The 12,964-nt window shown below is 40.4% G+C and overlaps 1 protein-coding gene across 1 annotated transcript in view; it reads left to right on the plus strand.

Annotated features, from left to right (window-relative positions):
• The first annotated feature begins 287 nt into the window (after positions 1–287).
• Positions 288–12,964, plus strand: part of myom3 (myomesin 3) — a 59,213-nt gene continuing 46,536 nt past the window's right edge. The window contains exons 1-2 of the mRNA XM_071469919.1: positions 288–1,408; positions 7,337–7,441. Coding sequence (XP_071326020.1) covers positions 1,302–1,408; positions 7,337–7,441 — 212 coding nt within the window. The 5' untranslated portion in view covers positions 288–1,301. The remainder of the gene's footprint in view (positions 1,409–7,336; positions 7,442–12,964) is intronic.

Below are 12,964 nucleotides of genomic sequence, written 5' to 3' on the forward strand. Positions count from 1 at the left end.
CCTCAGTGGCCCACAAAGGAGTGATTCATTTAACGTGGAACTGAAACACGCCTTATCTCCACATCTGCACCAAAAACCACTCTGGACTCCAATGGAAAAAAAAAAAAAAAAACGTGACATAAACACAAAGTAGTTTATATGACTTGAGGTATTTCATATCAAAATAGCAAAAAGACATCCTAAATGTGAAAATAAAAGATTTTGTGCAAAAAAGGATGACTTCTGACAAAAGAGACACTGTGGAATACTCTTAAAGTGGAGACAATTAGTCAATCAGTGACAATACTAATAATTGAAAATCTTTTTTTTTTTTTTTTTTTATAAAATTGCCAAAAAAAAAAAAAACTAATTGAAGCTTCTCAAATGCAAATACTTGCTGGATATTATGAGCATAAACTAAATATCTTTGAGTTTTGGAGTGTTGTTCGGAAAACCAGACATCATCATGGGATCTGGGAAAACAGGACTGTAATTTTTGCTATTTTTTGACGTTTTATAGACCAACCCATTAATTGATAACTTGAGAAGATAAACAACCGATCAATAATGAAAATAATTAGCTACATATTTAAAGACAGCACCCACAAATTTTCCTCTAGTGAAAAACCTTCTTATGGTAGGTGTGTGTGGCACTTGTTTGCAAATGGAAATGAGGAGGCTGACATGTGTTTGATGCAGGATGTAATGGTGGCTGATACTGATTCAGAAACACTATGTTTTCATGCTCTGGTTTTACATGCACTTCAGTTGTTCCCAAGACTCTTTAAGATACCAGAAGACTTGTGTCCCTTTAGATAGCACTAATTTACCAGAGAGCTAAATGGTGCAGTTAACACTTTGCATACACTTAGCACACCCTTTGGCTGAATTGTAATTCTCTGGAGATGAGGCTGGAGAATGATTTTACAATTCTGCACCGCGACGATGTGAAACACTCATTACTTAGCCTTCTCAACTGAGCAAAGGAGCAGAAATGTAGCTCTAAGGTCTCTTCTGAATACAAAGCACAAAATAAATAGTTGTGCCTCTTGCCAAGGCTTAAGTGTCTTCAGTGTAAAGTGGCCATTAATTTGGCAACTCATCTGCACATAATATTAAACATACAGCTTTTAATTGCTCCGGATACGAGTGTCTATTGACTGCTTACAAAGATAATGTCGTTCTGCTTCTAGCCAAGGCTACAGAGCCTTTAGTGTCTGACTGACTCTCATTGGCCCTGTATCGCACAGCCTCCTACATACCTCTGCATCCTCCACTCCTAGTTTCCCCTCCTTCCACAGGTGCCAGTTGGGGGGGTTACTATGGAAACCAGGATGGTGATGCGGCGAGAGCAGGAGGAGCAGTCATCCCAGATGTCTCACAGCATGCAACTGTCCTCGCAGATCAAGAAGAAGACCTTCACTTCCAGGTGCAAACATGACTACCGACATACAGCAGGACACAGTGGCAGAGCAATATATTTATTCATTTTTTCCTGTCTGATATTGCGTTCTATTTTTAAGGACTGGGTCTGATGATATTACACATTTTTATCACACAAGAAGAAAAACCAACCAACAATAATAATATACTATAATTGATATTTATAATCCCACTAGGTATTTTCTGTGTAGTCAGTTATAGGTTATTTCTCTGAGCCATAGAGCACCTTTGTTGTCCAGAACTTTTAGAAACAGAATCAGTGAGCCACACCATTTCACAGGGCGATGTCTTCCTATACAAGTAGTAACAGCACAGTACTTTATTTTGAGTAAACCCCATACACACTGCTGTAAATATTCAATAGAGCCCCAAATCCACTGCTGAAAATAGTTCCTACCAAACAGAATATTTTCTACTTTTTGAATAGCATTTGTTAAAACTACAGTTTTAGGAAAAATAGGTTTGGGTCTGAGTGCCAATGACATGTTAGAGAAGTCAAAAAGTACTGAGAAACAATCCAATGTGTTGCTGTCTCTGCCAATTTGATGGCGATGAGAAAAACTGAATATTGTGTTATCCTTTAAAAAAAAAAAAACTAAAGAAAAACACTGTTTCACTAAAGTAAACTAATAAAAATTCAAAATTGTGGGCTCAAATTACAACCACAGTTTATAGTTTTCACAGTAGATTAATTTAATATAGTCACATGAAAGGTGTTCGTTAGGGAGAACAAGACAATGGCTCATTCATTTTTGCCACCAATACCATACAGTATTTGTCATAATTTGAATATGGGATCATAAGGCTTTCTGTTTATATTCTCAGTCTCCTCACCTTAACACAACACTGACTCTGTGTTTCCTGAATAAAAAGAACCTATATAATCAGTATTACTCCGCAGTAGCTTCAGAGTTTTCATTTTACGACACTAAAAAAAGTTGACAAGTCATAAAGTCTCATATTCAGCCCATAACCCTGATTTTAATTAAAACAAGAGAAAATTCCTTCCAGTGTGTTGAGATAATTCTGTTTTACTCCTGTGTAGTGTGAATCTCTTGTTTCAGGCATTTTTCAAAAATTATCTTGAAATGAGACAAAGTAAGGCAAGTCACTGCTCTGGTATCAGAAAAAAGACACTTGAGGCTACAAACTTCAGGAAACAGACTGATTATTAAGGTTATATAATCACACACCATAGACATTTTCTTTATTTATTTAAAAAAAAAAAATAATTTAGAACTAATTAATTGATAAATTACTTGACAAGGCCAAGGTTGCTTTATAGTAAACCTACATTTAACCATTACAGAACATTATCCTTTCCCTAAATGTGCATTTTTAACATAAAGTAGAACGTGATTAATTTATTGTTGCATTATACATACAAAGCTCTCCTGACTGATCACAACTGATTTGTTTTTTCAGTTGACAGATGATATTTAGTATTTATTAAAAGATAAACATATGATAGGCTGCTTATTTAGTGTACAATAGATATTACATTCACTCATGTACATGTCCTTGGCCTCTGGCAATCGCTGTGAGCACCATGTGTTCACGGACAGTAACCACAAACATGTCGCTGAGACCCACTCCACTGTAGTGAAGTCACATCAAACCACATCAGGCTAACACATGCACAGTGTTTCTCAATAAGTCAGTGTTATATTTCAGTCTTTTCCCTTGTATAGCTTCACTCTGGTGAGAGATACATGTGCACACATCAATGGGTGGAGCAAGGCACTAAATAAACGTGTACAGCGATGTGTGCAGTTGCAGCTGAATTACTCTGCAGGTAGCAATGTTATTGTAGTGTGGATATTAGTTGAAAAGTTCAGTCCAGTGAACTGGAGGTGTTGCAGTCAACCAGTGGTTTGTCAGACAAATGCAAACAGCAGCAAATGGAATTGCACTACACAACATTTTAAGCCAGAGCAGCTCTCAAAATAAGCTACAAAATAATGTCATATTCAAACCAGCAACATGGATAATCATTAGTGTATTTTATAATGTCAGTGTACGCATGAGTACTGTTAAGGTTTCTTGTCAATGTTGGCTTAAACAGCAGCTGACAAAATAATCTCAAATTCAAGGATGAACTGGGAGTCACAACGTCTATGCCGACATGGATAAGGACATCCAAAAATCAACTACAATTCAATGACTGTAAAACTGGATAAAGTCCATCTGCTGATGAAGATCATGTGATATGACTCAAAGTTCCACTTCTAAAAGGGCCGCAAGTTGAGACTGTTTTTTTCATTGAGTCTCACTTCAATAGAAAATTAGGTTACATTTTAAATGAATTTCCAGAAAACTGGCAAAAGAAAAGGCAGATTAGTGTTTCTATCCACTAATGTTATGCAAACATTAGGAGTTGGGCACATAGATTTGGCTAAATAGCATGAAAAAGCTGCGTGAAACTGTGTGTGTGACTGCTTAACAAGATTAGGACCAAGAATGGGAAAATACATAGTACACAATCGAGCATCCAGATTACTTTTCTAGCACATGTGCGGTCGACCAGTTGTAGTGTAGAAATTGACATCACAAGGACCCTCGCGGCCACACACATGTAAACCATGAATTAATCTAAAGTCAGCCCCCATTACCAGCCTTTCCACCACGGCCATGTGTAAAAATTTGCATGATGACTTAACTATCTAAAAGTGAAGTAACAGTGATGTACGAGTAGGGGGATATTTAGGTGTCCTCTTACACCTCATGTATAGTAGACCTGTCCAGTTGTATTGTTGTAGAAGACAAGAAAAAAATAAATAAAAAAAAAAAAAAAAAAAAAAAAATCACACAGCAGGCACACTAGTGCTCCCAGATAACTGCACTGAGATCTAATATGAATTAATTCTCTAACAGTCTTAAGTCAAATTTGCCTTCATTTTCACTGCCCCCCTGCTGCAGTGAGTTATTGAATTAGGCTAACCTGTGGGTGTGCAATCTTCATCGCTGAATGAATGGATGTGGACCCATTTTTCTCCTTAGGGACAATGAAAATAAGCAATTATGCCATCAAGCTTAGTTCAGTTGATCTTAGAGGTCACATCTCTTAAAATAGAAACAAGAAAATATATATATATATATATATGAATGAATGAGAGAGAGAGAGAGAGAGAGAGAGACAGAGACAGAGACAGAGAGAGAGAGAGAGAGACAGAGAGAGAGAGACAGACAGAGAGAGAGAGACAGACAGAGAGAGAGAGAGAGAGACAGAGACAGAGACAGAGAGAGAGACAGAGAGAGAGAGAGAGAGAGAGAGAGAGAGAGACAGAGAGAGAGAGAGAGAGACAGACAGACAGAGACAGAGAGAGAGAGAGAGACAGAGACAGAGAGAGAGAGAGAGACAGAGACAGAGAGAGAGAGAGACAGACAGAGAGACAGAGACAGAGACAGAGACAGAGACAGAGAGAGAGAGAGAGAGAGAGAGAGAGAGAGAGAGAGAGAGAGAGAGAGAGAGAGAGAGAGAGAGAGAGAGAGAGAGAGAGAGAGAGAGAGAGACTCTAGGTAGGTTTAGCAAACAAAACTACTAAATAACAGCAACACTTTGAAATCCAACTTTTCTTGCTTATACAATAGCTCACAGAGTATGACTATTCTTAGTACAAGTTGTTGGCTTGTATACAGAAATGAGCATGGATCATCCAGCCTCTCTGAGGTTTCCTCTTTTTTATTTCCTCCTGCTGGTTACAACAAGTTAATATTTTGAGGAAGCCTGTTGTTTACAAACACATAAACGCACAACCTCCATTCTCCTGCACACAGTGGCAGTATCATCTCTTTCTTAAGTGTCCGTGTGTGTGTGGGTGAACATGTGTGCGCTTGTTCCTGTTCATAGGCAGGCTCTGAGTGTTTTTGTCCCAGTGTGTATATGTCTATGGGCTGTACTTGAGCGATACTGCCCAGCTGCAGGCCCCGCACTACATTATTCAACGGCCCAAGCCCCTCGGCACACACTCAGAGGGAACCTGAACAAAGGAGAAAAAAAAAAGCAAAATAAGACAGGAAAAGCAGAAGTTGTCCTGAGTGCTGTGAAATGGGGAAATTTCCCAGCTTACAAACAAAAGAAAACGAGAAGTCATGTCAATTTGCATTGCCATTTGTAAGATGGCTTGTTGAAAGTATTGCCTGAGGCTAGGTGGTAGCAGCAACGGTAGTTGGGAGAGTAATACACACCTGGGTAAATATACAGTTCTGGCACAGAAACTATGAGATTTTTTTTTCAAATGAGCTGTGTTGTTTTGCTATGTACTACACTTCAACATTGGAACAAAGGATACTGTAAATATAGATCTAATAATACACGAAGAACAAGGAAAGCATTCAACTTTAAATAACCCGTCACTGAGGTTGTAATTGCTCTTGTTAAAAGTGTATTAGTTGTCTGGGGATAAAAGGAGAGCAAAAATTTATGCTTCTCCTGTTACAAAAATGCCTTTCAACGTCACTGCTTCAAGTGACCTTGTTGCCAACGACAAACCCCTCTCCTCTTTATGGGATGCACATGGAAAAGGTCAGCTCAGTTTATTGTTGCTGCTTTAAATGGAGAGCTTGTGCTTTAGTGTAGGGTTATGTGTGCCTATTGTCTATATGTGTGTGTGTGTGTGTGTGTGTGTGTGTGTGTGTGTGTGTGTGTGTATGACTGTTCCCATGCTGAAAAGAAAGAAACATCAACTAAAATCACTTTGTGTGCGGAGTGAGATCAACTACACAAACAGCTCTACCACCAGTGGACCCAGGCACATTGTGGACTATTTCATGCTACAGTGCCATAACAACTATAATTGCCATTGTACCATGAACAACCCATTGGATTAGATCCAAAACCCTTTGGCTCATAAACACTACATTGTCACCATTTGCTTGAGCTCTTGTCAGCAGCCCCTGTTCCTCTTGATTATATAAGCTCCCGATAGACAATAGCGTGTGTGTTTGTTCACCAGTCAATAAAAAGAGGAACACTCTTTCAGAGCAGAAGCAGCTGATTATGGTCATAACATTTAACACTGTTGAGAGAAAACAGGTCAGCTGGATTAGCACCTTACACATGGGAGGCAACCAGTAGATTTAACAGATAAAAACCTGGGCTATGGTTCGGTAAGGAGTGCACTCCTCAGACAGACTACATGCACAGTAGCTGTGTAACACAAGTGGCAAGCACTTTGGACTTTTTTTATTTGAATATGAACTGAATCTGAATCTGTAAATCCCATCGTAAGATTTTAGACAACACGGGAGTGTGTGATTATACTGCGTAGTGACAAATCTGCTGTTCCACACAATGAACCGCACTTGGACGCTTACCCCTGAGCTGCACTGACAGAGGGTATTAGTGCGACAAACAACACTGCCATCATATTTCAAAGAGCGTCTGCCTTTCATGGATTCTCACTTCTTAGCAGTTTATGTTGCTCAGTTTGACTTTTGGTTCATCATTGTTTATATCGCTAGTTCTTCACAACAGGAAAAGGAGACTGAATGTATCCATTAAAGTTTTCTGTCTGGATAAGACATAAGAGTTGTCAGCTTTAAACTGAATCCCTGGAGTGTGTGAATAAATTAAACCTCATGTGCATTATGATGGCATGCATTACTGGAGCTCTCTCTGACGTATGGCCTCCTCTGCTGTTCAGACAGCAGGAGAATCACTGCTGCTTTCTAGTGGCAGAGGAGCGTAATGGTCTGATGAACTTAAGATTGGATAATGTGCCATAAACCATGACAAAATGAATAGACATGCTAATATCAACACTTAATCCTTCCATCAACAGAATAAATACCTGCAAAGGATGACAAGGGAAGATACCCATCTTTCACTTGTGTCATTTGATGATATTCAAGATATCTTTTGTTAATAGGCTTTGTTTTATTTTTCTTCCCAAATGTTCTCTGGATTTCACAGTGATGAAGAAGCTTCCTACTCTGATTTCTATCCCATCATCCCCGCTGACCTGATGTCCGTCAAGGAGATCCTGAACATGGACAACTCGCTCCGCCACAGGACATGGTGAGGCACAAGAGTCAAACACACACACACACACACACACACACACACACACACACACACACACACACACACACACACACACACACACACACACACACACACACACACAAAAAGTACCCCTGCTCATTCATGCAGTTATCCAATCAGCCAAGTGCAATGTATGAAAAAAAGCAGATGCAGGTGAGGAGCTTCACTTAATGTTCACATCAAACATCAGAATGGGGGAAAAAAAAATATGTGACTTTGACCGTGAGATGATTGTTGGTGCCAGACAGGCTGGCATGAGTATTTCTGAAACTGCTGATCTCCTGGGAACTTCTCACACTTCAGTCTCTAGAGTTTTAACTCAGAATGATGTGAAGAACAAAAAACTTCCAGTCAGCAGCAGTTCAGTGGATGAAAAGGCCTTGTAGATGAGAGAGGAAAAGGGGAAAATGGCCAGACTGGTTGGAGCTGACAGGAAAGCCTCTCAGAATGCACAACACGTTGAACATTGAGGTGGATGGGCTACAACAGCAGAAGACCACATCAGGTTCCACTCCTGTCTGCCAAGAACAGAAATCTGAGGCTGCAGTGGGCACAGGTTCACCAAAACAAAACATAGCCTGGTCTCATGAATCTGGATTTCTGCTTTCTCAGTGATTCCGTCCTGCCCTGTGTCAACATTCAAGGCTGGTGGTGTTTTTTTGGGCTCCTTAATATCAAGCAATCATCCTTTTGAAGGCCTCCCTAGTCAGCAGATCTGAATCCAATAGACCACCTTTGGGATGTGGTAGAACAGGAGATTGGCAGCATGAATGTGCAGCTGACAAATCTGCAGAAATGATGTGATGCAATCATGTCAACATGGAGCAGAATCTCAAAGCAATGTTTCCAAAATGTTGAAACTATGCCACAAAGAACATGAGCAGCAACACCATGAGATTTTTAAGGGATAGCTACAGTGGTATAATTGGTATTACAAATTCATATCATCACACATTATAATAGTGTCACATCGCCCACCCCTGACAAGACTAATATGCTTGCAGCCTGCAAATGTGATTCACATTTTTGGTCATAAAGGGCAACAAATTTGCATTCCTTAGATCAATGTAGAAAACCAGTGCAGTCACATTAATACAACTGATGAGCGTACCTGCCGGCAACTGTGAGTGATTCAACAGAACCAGTTTAGATTATTAAAACATTAAAAAACAATAAAAATTTAATCGCTGAGGTTCACAACAACAAATCAATGCCCTCACAGGGCAAATTCAAATATTCTCACCTCACCACCACATCCCCTCTCTCTACTTTATTTGAGAAAGAGGAGTGGCTCAAGTTTCACTGCTGCTTTTCCCCGCAAGTCACTGACAGCTCGAGAGCTTTTATGCCAACAGAGTGTCTCAATAAGAAACAGAAATCAAGCCTCTTTCTTCACTCGTCTGTCTGTAAAAGGCCAGCTGGGGACTTGCCCCATCATTTGCTATCTCACAGATGTCAAGAAGCCATAACCATTCAACTGAGTCATTACAGCAGAGCCTTGTTCATTTGTGTTGATGGAGAGGAGGAAGGGGTCTCGCGTCCCACTGAAGCCGAAATATTAGTTGATTAAATCAATTAGTCGATCAACAGAAAACCATCTAGTCATTCTTCAAGCAAAAATGCCACACATTTCCTGGTTCTACTTTTTCAAATGTGATAATGTGCTGATTTTCTATTTACAGTAAATTCAATGCCTTTGGGATTTGGACTGTTGGTTAGACAAAGGACAGTAATTCAAAGACATCACCTTGGGCTCTCCTTCAGAGTGACAGACCTTTTCACAACTTTCTTCAGTTTTATAGACAAACTGAGTCACAAAATAATAAGCAGATTAACAGATTATAAAATTCAGTTGCAAACCTGGGAGACTGTTGTAAAGACACTATTTTAATCAAGCATCAACAGGAGGTCAGCTGAAAAGTCAGAAAGCCTTTAACTTATGAAGAATCAGAATCAGAGGGGATTTTGTTGATGAGCCATCTTTAACTTTCTAAGTGTCTTAGGACCATGTTGCCAGGACAGAATTACTGCTCAGCTGTCATGAGGAGGATGTCACATATCTAAAAACAAGTCCCAGAACAGGGATGTTCGGGTCACAGAGAACAGGAAGCCTCTTGTGACATAATTTGCTTTACCAAAATCCCTTTTCTACTGTAGGGGCACCTTGTCCCGCCTAGGTCACGAAGTATCTGTGCTCAATACCACTTTCACATTTGGAGGATTAGCAGCAGCTGCTTTCCTTCTCTCCAATTCATCCAGAACCTGATTAGACTCTTGTCATGTCAAAGGGGATTTGACATTTCTATTGTGTGTGACTCACAAACTTCATCAATGCTAAAAATACCACTGATATACCCTTCTTCAAGCAATGAAAGGAACCTCTGGCTTTGACAGTAAATAGATGGATGGACAAGAGGTCACTATGAAAAGTGAAGAGGAAGAGCAATACTAGGAGACAGAGTTGCCAGGGAGGGAGAGTGAAAAGGGGAGAAGTCATTGACGGCGAAATCACACCCTCTTGAAAAGACAAAACACATCTGACAGTAATGAGCCTCAGCTGCAGCGATGTGGCCCTGCCAATTTGGCATCTCATTAGGGTGCCCTCTCCCATGCCACCGCCACAAACCTCCATCTCATCATCGACTGTCTATCCCATCCGCTAACATGCTTAGCTCTAATTCTAAAAGTCTCATCTCCCTCTGAAGTGCTGAGACGAATATGGTGTGGATGGATATTTCTAGCTGAAAACCTAGTGATGCAGGAGATGATTGACTCCTCCCAGGATGAGAGAGGAAAGACGGAAGGATGAAGTTGAAAGCTCTCGAGGATTGGCACACTATTTCTGGAAGGCCTGAGTGCTGCAAGATGGGGGAGCATGACATTTATTTTGATTTGTGTGGAAATGAATGCGCTATATCTTTGTGTGCTGGCATGCGTGGTGCCAATTGCACATCTACTATCTGGTTCCCATAATGGTTTCTCCACTATCTTCTTCTCGTAGGGGATAACATGTAAATTATGCAGCTGACTCATGCATCCCTGGTTTTTCTTGGCAGGAGGGGTTTGCTGTTCGTCATACCAATAAGAAATATTCAAAATTTCCATTTGGAGCAATAATTAAGCCGTAAACCCTCTCATACCCGCTGACTTGATGTGTTCCAGCGGTTCATTCCCTCAAGGCTTAAAATGTCTGAGCCCACACAGATTAAAAACACTGACAGGCACACACACTTTACTAAATGTGCCTGTGGCAGAAAAAGTCAAAACTGTGTTTCTGGGCGCAAGTTTGAGTGCATACGCATCTATGCATGCGTGTATTTACTTGCATATTTATTCATGCCATTTGTACATTTCATTGAATTATCACAAACATTTGTAAGGCCATTCGTGCTCTACTGGCCATCAAAGCTCTGAGAAGTGTTTGTGAATATTTAAGATTCTGTCTCTGTTTGTTGTGGCAGTGTGTCTGTGTGTGTGTGTGTGTGTGTGAAGTACATGTTCAAATAATTAAGCCCTGGGGACTGTCAATCAAAAGACAGTTCAGGATACACACCCCTCAGGCAATGAGAGAGAGGGGTTTTAAAACATTGTATTTAAAAGTCAGGCAAAATTCATGAATGTGAATGTTGGACTGTGTATACTTCCATGCATATGGATGAAATGCACAGACACAGGACAATGTGTGATTCCATGCACAGCACATATGGATGGACTACCAAAGGGTTTCACTGATGTCTGTCTTGTTTAATAGCTTTTACAATGAGCTCAGGGAGCAGGCTCAGCAGCTCTCAAACAAGTAGAGATTCACTGTGTAGTTTGATCACCTCCATATAGCAAGGATGCAAATTACAAACAAGCCTGAACCTCAGTCCACAGTTATGATAGTTGCCCTACTTACTATGCCACCATGCTGCCCCGGCAAAGAAAAGTAAAAACTTGTTTCTTCTGAGTGAATAGACTATCACAACCACCTGCCATCACCATGACAACAAACCAGATGAAAGAGAAGTCAAAGATGTCACACAGCTGGCAACACCGGATCGCTTTGAACTGTCCACACCTGAAGGATTCCTGGAGTGGTGCCTGTCATCATGTGAGAGTTGATGAGAGTACGAGCACTGCATCTCTTCACTGTGATGTGAATCAGCAGCGGCAGCCAGGCTCGATATTTCACTCATCAACCTGGGTGAGGGTGGCGCTCATGTGAAATGACACGAGGCATAAATGGAGCAGCAAACCACCAACCTCTTCACAGAGCCTTTTAAATGACAAACTGCCAAATATCATAAAAGTAGCATTTGTCTGTAAATAGACTGGGACAGAGTGAAACATTTAGGTGCCAAAAAAATCAATGTAAAATTGCTGTTTTGTTTCTCTCAAAGGTCGACCCCTGTTGTTACAAACCTTTGTCTAAATTGCTGTCTTTGCTCTTGTCACCTCCTCTGATGGAGGTATGGGTTGTTGTGACACCCCACTCAAAATTTTCGCTTAATTCCTGTCAGGCCTTGGTAAAAACATTTCCTGCTGCACAAAACTCTTCAAATGTGTATATCAAACTTACAATTGTTCAGTAACATTTATGAATTGGTACTCTGTAGAGATGGGCCGATACATTTTTTCAGTTCCGATCCGATTCCAATACACAACTGCAGATACCGATACAGAGCTCTTTTTCCTTTAATATTATTGTTATTGTTGGTATTGTGTTGAAGGTTACAACATGAAGCTAAAATAAACCACACAGCACTTCTCATTAGAAGAGCAAAAAATATACACAAATGCACTGAATTTAAATGCATTGCAAAGGAATTTATTTGTTATATGTGGCTGACATCCGAGGTCCAAATATCAGTTGTGATGCTCATGGCTTTAACATCTTCTACCTACCTGCGCCGCTTGTATAGTTGTATAGTTCGGGTATAGCCATCTCTGAAATGTATTTTCTGGATAGCAGATTATACCTGGGCTCTAGGTGGTCCAAAAGGCCACAAAATGCCACATTTTATATGACAAATAATGGTTGGTCATCAAGTATAATGAAGTTGAGCAACTTCTCTGTAATCCCTTTAGCCTCTGGGTTGCCTGCTGGAAGTTTATCGCATTTCTGGAAAACATCAGCGAGAGTCTGCTGCCTGGTGGTGTCGTCTTGTCCCTTGGCTAGCATGAACTCCTGGTACTCTTTCATGTCAAACCTCTGCAACCTCTGCAACCAATTAAATTGGTGGTATTGTACAACATGACCGTACTTCCACCCCTCGGCACGCTGGCTTTACACACATTACAAGTACCTGTCTTACTTTTTGGTGTTTCCAGGCTAAAATATCTCCAATAAAACAACATTTTTGTCAACAGACAACAGCTAACGTTATTTGCCCACTCAGTTACACACTGAAGTTGCCGTGGGTTCATGTTAAGATGTGGAATGGAATCTGGATCAGTAAGTGGATCGGCCCTGTCCGTCCAATATCCAAATAGTGAATGACGTCAATATCAGAC

This window comes from Trachinotus anak, unplaced genomic scaffold (genome assembly GCF_046630095.1).
Source record: "Trachinotus anak isolate AG129_WGS33_773 ecotype Australia unplaced genomic scaffold, CSIRO_AGI_Tana_v1 ptg000032l, whole genome shotgun sequence".
Classification (NCBI taxonomy): domain Eukaryota; kingdom Metazoa; phylum Chordata; class Actinopteri; order Carangiformes; family Carangidae; genus Trachinotus; species Trachinotus anak.